A 17509-nucleotide genomic window follows, 5' to 3' on the forward strand; every position below is an offset into this window, starting at 1 on the left:
AAAAGTTCAGCAAAGGGGGATGGTCAGGAACTAGTCCTGAGGGCTGATGAAACGGGAGCTCCAGCACTCCCTGTCATCAGCTTTCCATCCACCTCGGGAGTACTGCCCTCATGTGTGTCTACTGCATCATCCAATCCTATGTTGCCCCATGAGGAGCATAGGAGACTGGGGCTAGGCAAGTTGGTCCCGACATTTATGATGAGAGTGGCCAGCCTCACGCATCCCTGAGTGGCATTACGTGAGCAAGAACTCCAGTCACCTCTTGGATATACAGTACTGTTAAACCTTCACTGGCTCATATAATTTTTTTTTACATTTTTTGGGCCTACGGCCTGGGCCTTGGCCCAGTTTGGCCCAAAATTTTATCAGGTGATCAGATGGTTACAGCCCATCATTCCTGTAATTTTTAGTTAAAATCGCCTCAGTAGTTTTCCCATAAAGTTGTTAACAAACCGAGTGAAAACAATACTCGTCCCCAAACCCCTCTGGGATGGGGACGGGTAATAAAAAGTACATTATTATTTTTTTCCATTCTTTTTTGTATTATTGACTATAGCTACATTATTTGATATTTATGTATGCAGCATTAAGGTGCACACCATAAACCCACACGGAGTTGAAATGAAAGCCAAAACACATGTTTCCTTCAAGTTTGCTCCAAATAAGTTAGTATAAATTGAAACTGAGGTTGTTATCCCCCATAGTAAACATTGGCTAAATGGAACTGTCACCTGTATTGTCAGCCTTTCACCCAGTTATTGTATTCTCAATCATTATGTGATAGGTTTTCAAAGTTGATCACAATCTTTGAAAAATGAGGGCACGCTGTATATTGAGGGCTTATGTTATGTTGTTATGCTGAAGGGGTAAATGTTTGAGGTGCATCTAAATCTTACAAATTACCTTTGCACTTGCTGTACTGTGCTCACATTCACTAAATATAAAATTTCCATTTCTTCATCTTGAGTACTGAACTGTTTGATATTAAAATATGGTGTAAGTCATGAAGAGGTGCAGTGGAAAGGATGTAGAGATGTTGTATTGTTTATTCCATCATTGAGCTAAAAGAAATATTCTGCAAAATGATGAAAATCTCCACACCAAATTAAGTTGGATGATTCCTAACATATATTTCATGGACAGGTACGAGTGTTCAAGTTCTTGACAGGGAAACTAACGCGTGTGTTTGATGAGAGTCTCCAACACTATATTGAACTACAACAACAAAAGCCACAGATACCAAATATGGAGTTTGGCAGAAGGTCAGTGTTTTCCCCCAGGATTTTTTTTTTCTCTTAGACTATGCAGTGTTGCTCTCAGGTGTCTGCCTTTTCGTCTCCTCCATCCTTCTTTCCTTCCATCCTCTTCAGTCTTTCTTTCCTTTATTCATTCCTTTTCATTCTGACTGTGGGTGACTCTACACTGAGTGACAAGCCAGATGGTTTCCTGTACACCAGGAAACCACTTGATATCCTGGGTGGTAACCATATAACCATATCTTGGTGCCTGGTGGTTTAGTGGGTAATTATGGTGTTCAAGTCGGATTGAGTTGGTGAACGTTAATATCCAAGGGGTGGTTGGGATTTATTGCTCACATAATGCTACTCAGGGATGAGTGAGGCTGGTCACTCTCATCTTAAATGTCAGGACTAATTTTCCTAGCCCTGGGCTCCTATGGTTCTCATGGGGCAACGTAGGATTGGACGGTGGATGAATGGATGGATAGTTCATTCCCCAAGTCCTGGCATTTATCTTGTATTCTACACACTTTCACCTGTTTCACTTCATTTTCATACTGTACCCACTCTCTGCATTAGCTGTATGCTAAAAGAGTCTTCTTCAGGACTGGGCTAATGGTACTAGCATGGGTGTTTTATGTCTTGGGTGGGTCTTGTGGAGGATTAATAGGGTCTGTTTTGACAAAATTCAAACCATCAGACAATTTTTTGCCCCAGCTTAGGATCAGACTGTGTTTGTTTGGATAACAGACAACTTATACAACCATGTGACCACATAAAAGTAATTAAACACATCCAAAAACGTGAGAACTACAAATCCAGGTTTGCCCCCTGTGCTAAATCCTCTTTGATGTGCCCTCCCTAATTTGAATAAAACTGCTGGGCAGCAGAGTGTTGAAGATAAAAAATCACTGTCATAGTATAAGAGTTAATGGAAATTTTCACCCCCCACTATGATAGTCGCTCTGGAACTGAATAAATCATTGGGTGGTAGAAAGCATAATAATGGGTTCATACTGTACTATAAAGGCATTTCCAGCATTCAACACTTCTGCTTTTAGTAGAAGGATTATAGTCACATATAAAAGTGTTCTTTATAGGGAGAAAATACAAATATTGACTCAGCTTGGACACTTTTGCTGGCAGACCAGAGCTTGTGCACCAGCCAAAAAAATTATTGGCACCCTTTGAGTGTGATATAAAACTCCATAGTTAAAGTGCCTGGTTGGTATCCCTGATCTGCTGAGCCTTAGGTCCCTATTCATGGTGGCTTCTGAGGCTTCGTAGCACTGCTTTCTATGCAATTTGTTTTGCTTGTTAATTGTCACTGCCCTTTACTTTACTTAGAGAGTTTGAGTATCAACATAGTTTTCATAAAAATTATAAACAAGGATGTTGATGCATAATATGCAGGATAAGCTGCTATGTAAGAAGTTTTATGAAAGGACCCGAAGCCACTTTGAATACTGTATGAACACTGCTCATTCGGTGCTCAGATAGTCCAAGCTGAAGCATTTTCGTAGGCAACACATTCCTCACATTATATGCAAATCAAGAACGACCTGAGGCAAAAGCCCATCCAAAAATAAACAGTATGCCTACTGATCACCCCCTCCACGATGTTATCATCTTCATCAAACTGGTGATATACCATTCACAGTTTCTCTACAAAGGAAAAATTTTCTTCTAAAATGGTTGTTGAGTAATAGGAATGACAAAATTGCACAGAAAAGAGATGAAAAAAAGCACAGAAACAAGAGAACACTCAGGAGTGGAGGAGATGTGGAGTCCTACACCCATTACTACATTCCACACTTTACCCTTAGACTTGTAGCTGATGGAATTTAGTAATGGGTATAGGTCCCCAAATCTCCTCCCATCCTGAATGCTCTCTTGTTTGTACCTTTTTATCTCTTATCTGTGCGCTTTTGTCCTTCTACTTCCTAATAATCTTTTTAGAAGAAAACTTTTATTTTCTAGTTTATGATCCTTTTGTGGAAGTACAGTATAATTATGCATAGAGCAAGTGTTAGATTTGGATTGTTACATGCATAGCATACAGAAAGACTAAAATGAGAGTTCCTTCCCTTGAAATGAAGTGTTTTGGTATGTTCTTTAACTGTAGGCGAGCTATAGCTAACCAGTATTACGCAAAATGGTGTACTTACAGGTGACTGCAATGCGGTTTTCAGGCCATAACTTGCGAACTGTAGTCTGAATGCTTTTCTAAACATTAAAAAAAACATCTACACTTGACAAGCAGCGTGTTGGTGTATAGTACGGTCGTGAATGCTGTTTTGTTTAGAGGTATGAGTGATGAAAAAGACAGAAAGAAAGAAAGAACAAAATCAGTACAGTATATTTGCGGTTCAATTTTGCAACTCCTACAAAGGTTAGCAAGGCTTTGTGAGTAGTTTTGCACTTGAATAGCAAAGGTCTTTTAGTTCACAGGCTTAGAACTAAGCTTTGCAACCATTTTTGCATGAATGCTCCTATACCCCATAGTATGGGACGCCAGTTTGAACCTGTGCATCCATTCCTACTTACTACGAGAGTGCTGCCGCACTCCTTGATAATCCATGCACTGCTACATTCACCTGCCATTAATGTGGTTTGTATTATACCAATACTACAATATGTACTGCCCATACCTTACATGTGTTGTTCATGGGATGTTGTACATACTGGACAGTTAGGCCTATAAAGTTTGCCATCAACACATTCTTAAAATGCTAATGGTGATTGTCACTGTATAATAATGTGTGTAGGGAGAGTGGAATGAAGTGCTTGTTGGAGATATGTAAGGAGACATGGATGCCAGTAGAGAGAAAAAAGCAGTGATTGTACTCCTGTACAAAATTAAAGGTGAGCAAAGTGAGTGCAAGAATTATGGTAGGATAAGTCTATTGAGTGTTGCAGGGAAGGTATTTGGAAGAATCACAGGGATACCCTGCAATGTGATACCCCAGATTAGCGGTGGGCGTAGAAATACCACTCTACCCTGCATATCGTAGGCCTACCCCTAGTTTTGTGATGGGTCTTGCGTGGTATCGTCCAGGGGTGGTATCGTCCAGTTTTGTGATGGGTCTTGCGTGGTATCGTCCAGGAGCCATTGCGTCAGTCTCCCACTACCATTACCTCACCTCACCAGCCTCCCCCCCTCCGACCGTCCCCCAGAGATGGGATTTGATAGCTTTGAGGAGGATGAGTGAGTGCTTGGGAACACTGCATGTCCCCTAGCCTTGGGGGGAATAGCAAGGATGACAACCAGGACCACATGAACTTGTAAGTGATTAGGGCTGTTTAATGTTTTCTGACCTATTTTTTATGATTTTCAGATTTTTTTGTTGGTTTTGGTGAGTTATTAACAGGTTTCAGGCTTAGGTTACCTTCTTTTAAAGCTGTTTTGCCATATAGATTGACTATAAACTTGTTTTTGGACTGATTTGGGGGGAATCCCAAGGCTCAGAAACGCATCCCTAGACAGGACATCCCCATCTTACAAAGATAATTGGTTCCTGAAGGTCTGTCGTAAGTCATTGTTTTCTGTAAGTCCGTCTTTTCTCTTGCAGACACTTTATATCATTAACCAAGATGAACTTCTCCCCTTAAACTTCTGTCAGTCTTAGTAGCCTCTATTTTCAAGTGTGTATGGTTAATATAAACAAGCATAATTTCAAAGACTGTGATATATTTATGTATACTGTTGAATGCATTGGTACAGTTTGCTTTACATGTTTAAGAATACGTTCCTTGTCCTTTAAAATTGTTCCTCCAGTCAAGAGATTCAATGTAAACACTTGTGCCACATCACTCAGCTTCTCCCTTCTCTCTACTCTTTTAATTATGCCCATTTTGGTTGCCATTATAATTGTATGCTGTTTTCTGCTGCTGCCACTACCACTCTCAGAACTTTTCTATTTCTGAGACATGTTGGGAGAAAAAATTAAATCTAGATGACGAAAATCACAGCTGGTGTTACTTGTGTTGATAACAACAATGCTCTGGGCTTCCAAGCAGGGGGAAAGCGGGAGCGCTCAGTTACAATATGTTGAGGACCATGGACTTGTATTTGGCATGCAGTTTGATTTGGTAAGTTATGTTTTTTAATTTTTTTTTTACCCCTGAAAATTTTTTTTTTTTCTATCTGGATTTTTCATAAGCCAATCCATTGTAAACATGGGTTTGACTGTACAATGCTATATGATACCTGTGGGTTTATTCTTAATGCATCCCATTGTAAAACTGGTGTAGCCCTGTATTATAGAAAAAGTAAGAGAGATATCAGAAGTCTTAGTGAATGACGAACAGGGTGGCCTTAGTGGCAGAGGATGTGTTGATCAAATATTTGCAGCGAGATAGCTAGTGGAGGAGGCGTACGAGAAGGACAATAAGGTGTTCATGGCATTTATAGATCTGGATATAGCATATGACAAAGTAGATAGAGAAGGATTGTGGAAGATTTTGCGCATGTACGGTGTAGATGGTAAGCTGCTAGGTTCTGTCAAGAGTTTTTATGGTGGTAATGAGACATGTGTGAGGGTAAATCGGCATCTGAGTGAATGGTTTACAGTCAGTGTAGGTGTGCGACAAGGTTGTGTGATATCCCCATGGCTGTTCAATATATATATGGATGGGGTGAAGAAAGAAGTAAAAGCATAAGTAATGGAGAGGGGGATGGTGTTGGTAATGAATGATGGATGGAATATATCAAATTTGTTGTATGCTGATGATGCAGTACTACTTGCAAATACTGGACAAGAGCTTGGTAGACTAGTGCAGAGTTTTGTAGATGTCTATGAGTGCCGTGCTTTGAGAGTAAATGTTGAATAGAGTAAAATGATGGTTATTGAGAGAGAAAGTGACCCCTAGTGTGATGTTACAGTGAATGGAGAGAGACTGGAATTGGTGAGAGAGTTCAAATACCTGGGTACAGTGATAGAAAAGAGAGGAAAATATGCAAAAGAAGAGGAAAGTAGAGTGACACAAGGAAGGAAAGTTGCTGGTGCTATGAAGGCCTTGATAAGAAGCAGACTTGAGTATTGCAGCTGCATGCGCTTACATTAAGGAGTGTTAGTGCCGACTTTAACATATGAATGTGAGACTATGGTGTGGCATGAAAATGAAAAGTCAAGAATAAGAGCAGTGGAGATGGGACTGCTAAGGAATGTTTGTGGAGTACAGAGAGTGGATAAGGTTCAGAATAATGTGATACATGAAAGATGTGGAGTGAGGAAGTCTGTGGACACTAGGTTCGAAGAGAGTGTACTGAGATGCCTTGGTTATGTGGAGAGAATGGATGACAATAGAGTGGTGAAAAAGGTATATCTGAGCGAATTTGAAGGAGGGAGGAGGTGAAGTAGGCCTAAAAAAAGGTGAAGGGCTGGATGAGTGTGTGAGGAAGAGATTTATGGAAGTTGATGAGGCTAAGGGACGAACAAGAGACCGGGCTGGCTGATATTTGTGTGGATAAGTGGATAACCAGGGATTTATGCACCCCTTTTTAGCATGACAGGGTTCTTATTGTCTCTGTCAGATAGGTACAGGATATGTGAAGCAATAGTACGTGGTGAAATATCGGGGGACCTATCAGATGGAGCCAGGATTTTGAGAGCTTGAATGATGAGTGAATGGAAGTGTGGCCCATTGAATTGGGCAAAGTTTGGCTGTCTGGACATTGCTACTCCTCACCCTGCCTAAGGGTGGGAAAGGAGGTCCAGATGATGATGATGATGATGATAAAAGTGAAATATTGCTGTGATATTTTTATTTATTGAGAACTTCGTATATGATGTTGAAATGTGTCCTTACCATTGGTTTGGTCATAATTTTGTTGGCTCTCCTGCTTTCATACTGCAGTAAAAGTCCTCTAATCCAAATGGCAGGGGACCGAGGATCTTTCTGACTATTGTTTTTTTCAGGCTATTGGGAGGGACCTTTGAAAGCATTAGAAATATGTTCATGATCATTTAATAAACCCTTAAAATGATATGGGTTATCATTTCAGACACCGGAAATACATAGAAATGTAGCTGAATAGTAGCAGGCAGGTAAATGCAAGTCTAAGAGCAAGTCCAAGAAGTGGCTCAGTCAGTAGAGAGGTGGCCTGCAGTCCTACCGGACCCAGGTTCGAATCCCTGGCTGGGCAGGGAACAGTTTAAGGATTTGAATTTCGCTAAATCATACTTTACTGATCTACCTGAAAACCCGCCGGCACGTCGTAAAAATATCCTCGCTAATACCAATACACAAGTCCTGTATGAGACAGCCCTAGCATGTATTCAATATGGACAGTGGGTGTTAGCGCCGAAGTGGTGACATGTAGAGCTGTATGGTATGTAGGAGGACTACTGGGCCTTGAGTGCAGGCTGTGAAGCCTATGCCCAGAGTTGGACACATTTAAAAAAAAAAAAATAATAATAATAATAATAATAATCCTTAGATAAAGCCTATTAAAAAAAAAAAAAAAAGCCCCAGAAAACCTCGAAAAATTTCACCTTGAAAAATTTGGAGTGTTGGGATATTCAGATTATTGGTGGTTGGATTGGAGGACTTTTACAGTATCATTTTGTTGTTACTCAATCTGACCCTACACCATCAGAATGTGAGCATGTCTGATGATGATGGTAATGGTGATGATTAGGTAATGATGGTCATGATGATGATGACTAGATGATGATGATGATGATGTAAGTATATAAATGGTGCCCAGTTGCAAACACTGTCCCTCAACTCTTTTAATCAAACAGTTTTGAAATTCTCACTTAATATTCTGAAGAGTTTGTTGAGATAGCCAAAGATCACATCACTGTGTTTTGTAAGATGTTTCTCTCATGCGATTTATCTTGATGAAGTGTATCAGTAGTTATGTCTGCTGCTACTGCTGCTGCTGATGTATTGTATTAATTGTATCCATAGATTGGCTGTGGAACGAGATGTTGAGAAAGGAGGAGCACTTGGTGTGTGTAACCTGGTGTACGATGAGAGTGGCTACATGCTCTTGTATGCCACCATGTTGGGTGTGAAGATCGTCAACCTATACAACAACCGTCTTGTCAGGACCATTGGTAAACCTGAGAACCTAAGGCTGCTGAATCTGGCTCTCTTTCAGGTAAATATTACTAACTTGGTAGAATAAGTTGCTCATTGGCACGGTACAACAGTTCCTGTCTGACATCGGTCCCAATATGGCAGAAACTGTTGTCCATCCATCCATCATCCAATCCTGTGTTGTCCCATGAGGAACGTAGGAGCCCAGGGCTAGGCAAGTTGGTCCTGACATTTAAGATGAGAGTGACCAGCCTCACTCAACCCTTAATGGCATCATGTGAGCAATAAACACCGACCCCCCATGGATATAAACCTGCACAGGCTCAGTCTGATTGGAGCACCTTAATTACCCGCTAAGCCACCAGGCGTCATAATTTGGTTATATGGTTACTATCCAGCGTAGTAAATAGTTTCTTGGCATACAGGAAACCAATTGGCTTGTCACTTAGTGTAAAGTCACCCGTAGACAAAAGGAAAAGGAAAGAATGAAGGAAAGAAAGACAAAAGAGGAAGGAAGGAAGAGAGGAAAGAGCAGCACTGCATCGAGCGAGTGGATTGTGAGCACCCCATATAATAATAATAATAATAATAATAATACAAAAATCATCATCATCATCATCCAGACCTCCTTTCCCACCCTAGGGCAGGGTGAGGAGTAGCAATGTCCAGACAGCCCAGTTTTGCCCAGTCCAATGGGCCATGCTTCCATTCTCTCACCATTCAAACACCTGGAATCCTGGCTTTATCTGATATGCCAAAAAACATTCACCATGTTCTTTAGCTTCACATAAACGTATCCAGTAGAGTCAGTCCGGATGCTGTCACGTTCAGAAGGGGTGCCAAATCTTTGATCATGCACTTCTCACATTATTCATTCAGCCAACTCGATCTCTTGTCAGTCCCCGAGCCTTACGAACTTCCAGACCTCTCTTCCTCACACACTCATCCACCATATCTCTCCAGCATCTCCTTGGCCTACCTCACCTCCTCCCTCCTTCAGATTCACTCAGATATACCTTTTCCATCACTCTATTGTTGTCCATTCACTCCACATGACCATACCTTCTCAGTACACTCTCATTGAGTCTGGTGTCCACAGACTTCCTCACTCCACGTCTTTCATGAATCACATTATTTGGTGCCATATCCACTCTGTACTCCACATACATTCTCAGCTGTCCCATCTCCACTGCTATGATTTTGAATATGGGGAAGGTATTTATGAAGACACTGATTAACTATGCTTGTTGTCCAGGGTAAGGTAAAGAAGAGTAAGGGACCACTAACAGTGGAAATGGAAGCGTCCGACAATCCTGCCTTAGAGTCTGCCAAACCTGATCCTACACTGGTTGCTACAGCCTTCCGCAAGAACCGTTTCTATCTCTTCACACGAAGGGATGCCACTGATACCAAGAGCGTCGACACGGACAGAGATGTCTTCAATGAAAAGCCATCAAAGGAAGATATTATTGCTGCCACAGAACAGGGAGGTAAGGCAGTTGAGATTGTATTTGGTTCATGTGATGTTTTGTTGTCATCTTGCTAACTCAGTTATCCAGTTATACATAGAGTAGTGCTGTAAATTGACAAGCAAAAGCCAGTTAATGTTGGTATTGGTATCGGAAGGCAAAAATTATCCGATAATCGGAATTGTATTGGAATCGGCTGAGTAATGATTAAAAATAAATAAATGTTTGTTCTACCCATTGTCCCAAGACTGTAGGACTTATTTTTCCACCATTTTACATGTGACTTAATGCTGTAATGATTATTTTTCAAAGATACGGTCTTATCCCACATTCTGTTGACAGTCTGAAATGGTAAAATGCTTGAACTAAAACATACGGAATTTTTAGAATGAATCTCGACACAAATATCTAGACAAAAGACTTCAGCTAAGTAGCTCTGGTGGACTGATGTGAACATGCAAGTCTGATGGTACACACATACACATTGGTGGTGTTCCATCAGTGGTATGTCGTAGGCTTAATGTTTATTTTCAGTGGTTGGAGCCGTGAGTAGAAATTCAGTTTCTTTTCATTTTTTCTATTAGTCTTCAGTAGAGTGTATATAATTAAATAATATACACAACTTAATTTTGGGTCTGGTTAGTACTTGGATGGGTGACCGCCTGGGAACACCAGATGCTGTTGGCATAACTCCCTATGTGTCAAGTGGGGTTGGTGGAGGATTAGTGCCCCTCCCTGTAAAACAATTAACTCTAAGCCCTTGGCCACCCCGTTTGGGATACATGGCATCTGGCAATGAATGAATGAATGAAAATTATCGCTGCCTATCTTAGAGTTGAAGGACTTTAGTGCTAAATTTGGTCGTTACTTACAAATCTTTATTTTGTTTAGCGAACCTGATAAAACGCTGGTACATAAAAAAAAAAAATATATATTTATTAATGTTTTAATTTATATTGAAGTACAGTATAACAGTTCCTTTAGCTTTTTTATTTGGATTTTGATTTTAAAGAAGTTATAAAACGATAAGTGTATTGTACCTTTATGTGTTAAAATTTAATTAAGACACATATTAAACTCATGAGTAAGTAACGTCTTTCCCACTGGTTTAATACAATAATAGGAAACATAAAGCACATGCCATAACTTTTTTACATCCCTAAATGTATACAACACTGAGTCATTGGACAAATAGTAAACACATAACATGTAGCTTCTAAATCTAAGACAGATCTTAGTCATTTACAGTATATGAAATGCATAATGTACCATAGCATATGTAAGCTTCTGGCGATTACCCAAATAATAAAACACAACATTTATACTTGAAAGTACCGTATGTAAAATCTTGGCTGGCTATATAAACGTATTTAACATTTTGATCATTAGTCACTTCAGACCAGACCAGCCTAGAGTGGAAAAAAATACACCTGCTTTAATCCCAGAGGTTGGATTTAACACACTATAGTCAGACCAGAATATGATGAGCTCTGGGGTGGAGAGGGGGATTAAGTACAGCACTGCCACATCTCTACCAAAACAAAACCACCCGGTGTCCAACGTTTTCTATAATATTTTGAATGGGGTAACGCCACCAAAACTATGCTACAGTACTTCTGTTACGTTTAGTCTTTTTGGTTCCATTAAGGCTATTACTGGCTGTTACAGTATAAAAATACAAGCTATGGTGGGTGGTAGGTGAGTGGCCATGACTGACCCAAACACGTGGGTCACCGGAAACCCGGCAGCGTAATGTAAACAACGTTGTCACATATTGTATAGAGTCGTTGTTTGTATTCTTATAAAGTAAAAAAATCGTTACTGTGAAGTTTTTTTTTTTTTTTTTATATATGTATGGAGTATTTCAAGCTGATATAAAGTTGTTAATATCGACAATGTAAAGTTGAAGGTTTAAATGTTTGGCATATGCGCTTTTCTTACCTGCCCCACGTCAGAGCTCATCGTATTCTGGTTTGACTATAGTAGTCAAGGATTGTTCCTAATAAACATCATGATTAAAACTGCATTCCATGAAATAAAGCATGAATGGCTAAGACCAGTGTATTCCATCCACATGCATAGGTGGTATAGTGTACTGTAGTGGCTCACATTACACACAGTGAAAATGTCATTCTTTCTAGATTTCAGGACAGTCTTCAGTCAAGTATATCATATTTACTTTGGAAGGCTTAGCATTGAAGGTTCTGTGGTTGAAACGAACAACACTTTTTGGTCACAGTGCCTTCCATCATGCTAAATATTCGTTCTGAGGTGACACTCGAATCTGGGCCTAATTTACGCACACAAACACTATAGTACGGCTCGCAACTCTGAGTTTGTCATTATCGTGCCCTGGCAACCTACCCCTCTACAGTGCATCTGATTTCGTGTATAATATGAGACGCATGTGATATGTGTATAATTTGTTTGTGTATAATATATTCTTGCATAATAATATGATTCATGTATACAGTAGTGTGATACAAAATCGGACGCACTTTTGAATGGTAGGTTGCTACGATATGATAATAACAACCTCAGAGTCGAGCTCTGCGACTATAGTACCATACACACAATCGCCCATACATACACATCATCATAAGACATTCACACTCTTCGATTTACTGTCTTTCCTTTGTGTAAACAGTATACTATATCTGTCTGTCTGTATACCTGTATAAGTACACCCTTCTTATCCACGGAATCTGCATCCACAGATTTAAGTTCCTGCGGATCAGAGTTATTTTAATATTGCACTATACACTGTAACTTAATTTGAAATTGGCGCACAACTCGCACTTCTTTTGTAGCAACAGTCAGCATACTTGCACCCACGGGCATTCCCACCACTCCTCCAGTCTTATTGTAAACACCAATCAGTTCGTTACTTACGCCGTCGTCACCCTTCTCGTGTTTACAACTCTACTGTACTTCATTGTATAAGTGAAAAATGGCTCCCAAGAAACAAGTAAAGGATGAAAGCAATCCTTCTTAGCCAAAGAGAGAGCGTAAGGTGTTATCTGGCGTCCTGTCAGAAGGGTCAGACTAGACTCACAGCTTACCTACAGTGCCGCCACACATCTCATCACCTCACCACATTGGCACTGTAGGATCTGCACTACAATCATCGTCGTCATCGTACAGCAGTCATCATCGGCATACAGCAATCTTCATCATTGTACGAAGGTTATGAAGAGAACACAAAGTCTTTTGGTGAGTGTTAATATGTATTTGTAATATTTTAAAGTATGTTCTTATTTTTTCAGGGATGTGCTTAGCTTTTGTGGAAATAATATGCCATTTTGTGATGATGACCTGAGTATCCGCGGAATTTGCCTTCCGCGGGGGTCTCTGGAACCTAATCCCCCCGGATAACTAGGGTCTACAGTATATATATATATATATACTGTATATATATATTGCCAGACGCCTTAATCCCATAAGGAGTGGCCACAAACAAATCGTTTCCATGTCACCCTGTTCCCCACCATTTCACTACCCTGCTTCCAGCTCACACCCCCCCCTTTCATATACCTCTCCACTCCATCCCTCCATCTCATCCTTGGCCTCCCCCTTCCTCCCCCCTCCTCCACCTCACTCACATACACCCTCCTTGTCAGTCTCTCACTTTCCTTCCTCTCCACATGGCCAAACCACCTCACTGTGTTTCTCCCAACACTTTGTATCACACACACACACACACACACATATATACATATACTTATTGTTTCAAATTATCTACTAGTTCTTGCCAAATTTTGTCCAATCTGATTAACATAGAAAGAGAAAGAGAGAGAGAGAGAGAGAGAGAGAGCACAAATACTCTCCAAACGCCTATCCAGAGTTGATGACCTTCAGTTGTACAACACCCACGAGGATTGAAGTGGTTTGACTGCATTCTCTTTGACATAGTGCACTCAGGGACAGGACAGAAAAGTCCTTTTTTTTTTTTTTTTTTTTTTTTATAAATAATGCAATGATGTCATTTTGGATTGTTTATAAAGCTCCAACATGTTTGCATGCATTGGCCTTGGTCACTGATTGGTGGCTCTCCAAGCATCTCAGTCTCTGGCAGCCTCCCTATTTATCCCTTATTCCTGAGGTCAAACTCTGTGGCCACATCCAAGGTCTCTTTTGTTCTGTCTCTTGTAACCCAACCCCCAACATTCACACCACTCACCCTCCACACCCAATAGTCATCCTCCATCTGCTCAGCATTCCAAAACCATCTCAGTCTACCCATCCTCATCACAACACAGTACATTCAAGTCCATCCTTCCCCTCAGAAATCAAATTTACACTCAGATTGAATCCCTTGACTCCAGTGATGATTTTTTACTTTATTTTGGATGCTGTCAGATGATGTTATTTAGCATTGGCGAGAATTTATAGACTGGAGGGGTTAGATGTAGCCATAACTATACACCTTTTACTTTAAGTTGGCCTAAAATTACCATCTCTCCATATTGAATGCAGAGTTGTGACAGTAGATTAACTCTACAATATGATGCTTGTCATGAAAAAATGCTGTGGATAGGAGGCAGAGCTACAGTATGCTCTTTTTTCTGCCACTTGGCTAAGTGAAATGAGCTGCAAAAGGATGAAAATCTGAGCCAAGTTAAGATGAAAGAACTATAATCCCATTACTTCTAGAGATCATTCCTAAGTTGAATAAAGATTGTCTAGTGGGAGCAAGAATAAACAAAAAAATACATTACCAGATTGAAGGAGTTAATAGCATGGTCCAAAGTATTTTCTTTATTTTTGCAGGTGGCCAGCGACTGTATGAGGGAGCTGTAATACACACTTCCCTTGGAGACATTACCGTGAAGCTCTTCCCTAAGGAGTGTCCGAAAACTGTGGAGAATTTCTGTGTTCATGCAAAGAATGGATACTACAATGGACATCTGTTTCACCGTATCATCAAACAGTTCATGATCCAGACCGGCGATCCACTAGGTGAGGGATCAGGTTTTTAGCTGTTGTTGTAGCTTAAGGCTCATCTGGACATAAACTTGGTGGACAACAGGAAGCCAGCCACTTTAGACAGAAACTCCCAGAGAAGCACTGACGAGGAACCTGGATGTGGTGGTACTGTGTACCCTAGGTGGAGTTGGGCTGCTGTGGCAGCCATCCTGAAACCAGACCTCATATTTCTCTGCACCTTACTGTGAAGAAGACCTTGGTGAGACACTGTTTGCCTTAAGGGGACACTGGTTCCTGTCATGGTGTATGTACAGTACTGTACTATATTACATCTGTAAGATGACCATATAAAAGCAGTTGTTTCTTGATGGGTCTGTTCGACCAGACACACTGGGGTTAAGCAACAACAACAGATCCCAGAGATTGTTAGTTGAGGTTATGTCTGTTTTATGGGAGTGAGATGTGTAAGATGAATTAGGTCATGTCTACTCCAAATGTATGCTGGCTTGGGCAGGATTTCTACATCATTGTAACCCACCGGATGCCAGTGGGTGCATGCAAAAACTTTTGTGGGTTACAGTGTTGCAGAAGTCCCACTTGTGTCAGCAAGTATTTGGTGTGGAGAAAGCCTACTTGTCATAAAATCAAATGCAACACAGTGAAGGCTTAGTGGAGTGCATATGAATTGTTTTTTTGTGTTGGTGCAAAAGTAGAAAAGATTGTTGACAATATCTTATTATCATAATTTGTCTTGGTGCACTTGTGTTTCTCTAGGAAGAGTAATTTCTTCAGGATGATTGTCTTGTGAGGGTTTTTGAGGGATGCTGTTTAAATGTTGACTTTTAGTGAGATGGTGGATTAAAGAATAATATTAGTGATCCTTGAATGCAGTTATGTAATTTTTTGTTTTCCATCTATTTCCATATGATTTGATTTAGCTTGAGAACACTTTGATAGTGAAGAGGTTAAGGAGGGCTCTGTCTAATCCCTTCAGTTTGTAGTGTGTTTTGTAGGTTGAAGAAAGCCAACTGGAAATAGGAAGAATTCATATGGAAAAAGTTTGTGAAGGCCATATCTGACCCCTGTAGTTTGCAGTGTCTCCTATATTGAATAAAATGGTCCAGAGATACCAGTAATAAGAAATACAACAGATATACGGTAGGGGATTATCTCTCTGCATAGCCAGACACCTCAATTCCATGAGGAGCACAAATAAATTGCCTTTGTGATGCCCTGTCCTCTGCCATTGGGCTGCCTTCCCTCCAGCATGAACCCCAGAGCTTTAATATATCTTCCCATTCCATCCATCCTCCTCCACCTACTCCTTCTTGGTTTCTCCCTCATGCAGAATATAATCATCTGGTTGAGGCTTCATTAAATTGAACAGTATCTCGTTGTCATGTCCTACACATCCTCAGTAATCATTTACATACTTTGCACCTAATCTAAATGAACACAATGACTGACTGCTATCAGTAGGGATAGGTAGCATGAGAACAATAGCAGTAGGAAGTTTGGAGACTAGTCCAGAGAGAATCTGCAACATTAAAGCTAGAATATCAGGACACTGTGTATCCCTTTCTGCCCCAGTTCCTTTCTGGACTAAAAGGAAAAACTGTTTCACAGCTTGAGGTTCCAAAACACCAATACACATTCCACATTAATATTACTGTACTTTGTACAAGATAGTTACATTACTTTAGGAAATATATGCACAAGTTAACAAGTTATACAAACCAGTTACATTACTTTAACAGCACAAATGGAAACAAGTCACTCAGTACTTGGAGCTTTAACTCAGTTACACATGAAATATAAAAAACATTAAATGCACCTCAGTAACTTTAACAACTCACTCATGAATTCTTCATGTTCACTTGAAATCTTATTATCGGGGCAACCACAGAGTTATTTCGATTACTATCTATCTGTCTATCTATCAATCTATCTATCTATTGCCAGATGCCTCAATCCTGTAATGGGTGGCCACAAACAAATCGCCTCCATCTTGCCCTGTCCCTCACCATTTCACTGCCCTGCTCCCAGCTCACACCCCCCTCCCTCATATACCTCTCCACTCCATCCCTCCATCTCATCCTTGGTCTCCCCCTCCCTCTCCTCCCCTCTGCCTCACTAACATACACTCCCCTCATCAGTCTCTTACTCTCCATCCTCTCCACATGGCCAAACCACCTCAGTGTGTTTCTCCTAACACTTCCTATCACATCCACATCCACACCACAATGCTCCTTTACATCCTCATTTGTCAGTCTGTCTCTCCATGTGACTCCATGTGCTCCTCTCAAATAACTCATTTCCGCTGCTCTCACTCTTGACTTCTGTCCCTCCAACATGGTCCGAGCTTCACTTCCATATGTTAGATTTGGTATCACAATACTGTCATGTAGTAACTTTTCACTTCAGTGCTCACTTCCCCGTTTCTTATCACTGCTTTCAAGGAACCAGCAACCTTTCTTTCTTGTTGTACCCTTTCAAGCACTTCACCCTCCAACTTCCATCTACTGTACAGTATGCTCAGCACACTACCCAAGTACTTAAATGCATTCACAGTTTCCATTTACTCCTCATCCAACCTCACTGTACATTCACTGACTTCACTTCTCTCAAAGACCATAACTTTACTCTTCCCTACATTCACCTTTAGATTCCATTTCTTACACACTCTCCCAAACTCATCCACCAAACCTTGCAGCCCCCTTTCGTCTTCACTTAACAACACAGTATCATCTGCAAACAACAGTACAGGGAGTTTCCAAACACTGCCCTTTCTCACCAGGGCCACTCCAACATCCACTGCCCTGCCTT

At 40.6% G+C, this 17509-nt stretch overlaps 1 protein-coding gene across 1 annotated transcript in view; it reads left to right on the plus strand.

The window, feature by feature from the left end:
* Nucleotides 1-17509, plus strand: part of LOC145411184 (peptidylprolyl isomerase domain and WD repeat-containing protein 1) — an 84685-nt gene that overhangs the window by 47394 nt on the left and 19782 nt on the right. The window contains exons 7-10 of the mRNA XM_080281237.1: nt 1144-1262; nt 8157-8349; nt 9544-9778; nt 14528-14716. Coding sequence (XP_080137363.1) covers nt 1144-1262; nt 8157-8349; nt 9544-9778; nt 14528-14716 — 736 coding nt within the window. The remainder of the gene's footprint in view (nt 1-1143; nt 1263-8156; nt 8350-9543; nt 9779-14527; nt 14717-17509) is intronic.

Source organism: Coenobita brevimanus, chromosome 88 (genome assembly GCF_032717465.1).
Source record: "Coenobita brevimanus isolate Jiangsu-jjx chromosome 88, ASM3271746v2, whole genome shotgun sequence".
Taxonomy (NCBI): domain Eukaryota; kingdom Metazoa; phylum Arthropoda; class Malacostraca; order Decapoda; family Coenobitidae; genus Coenobita; species Coenobita brevimanus.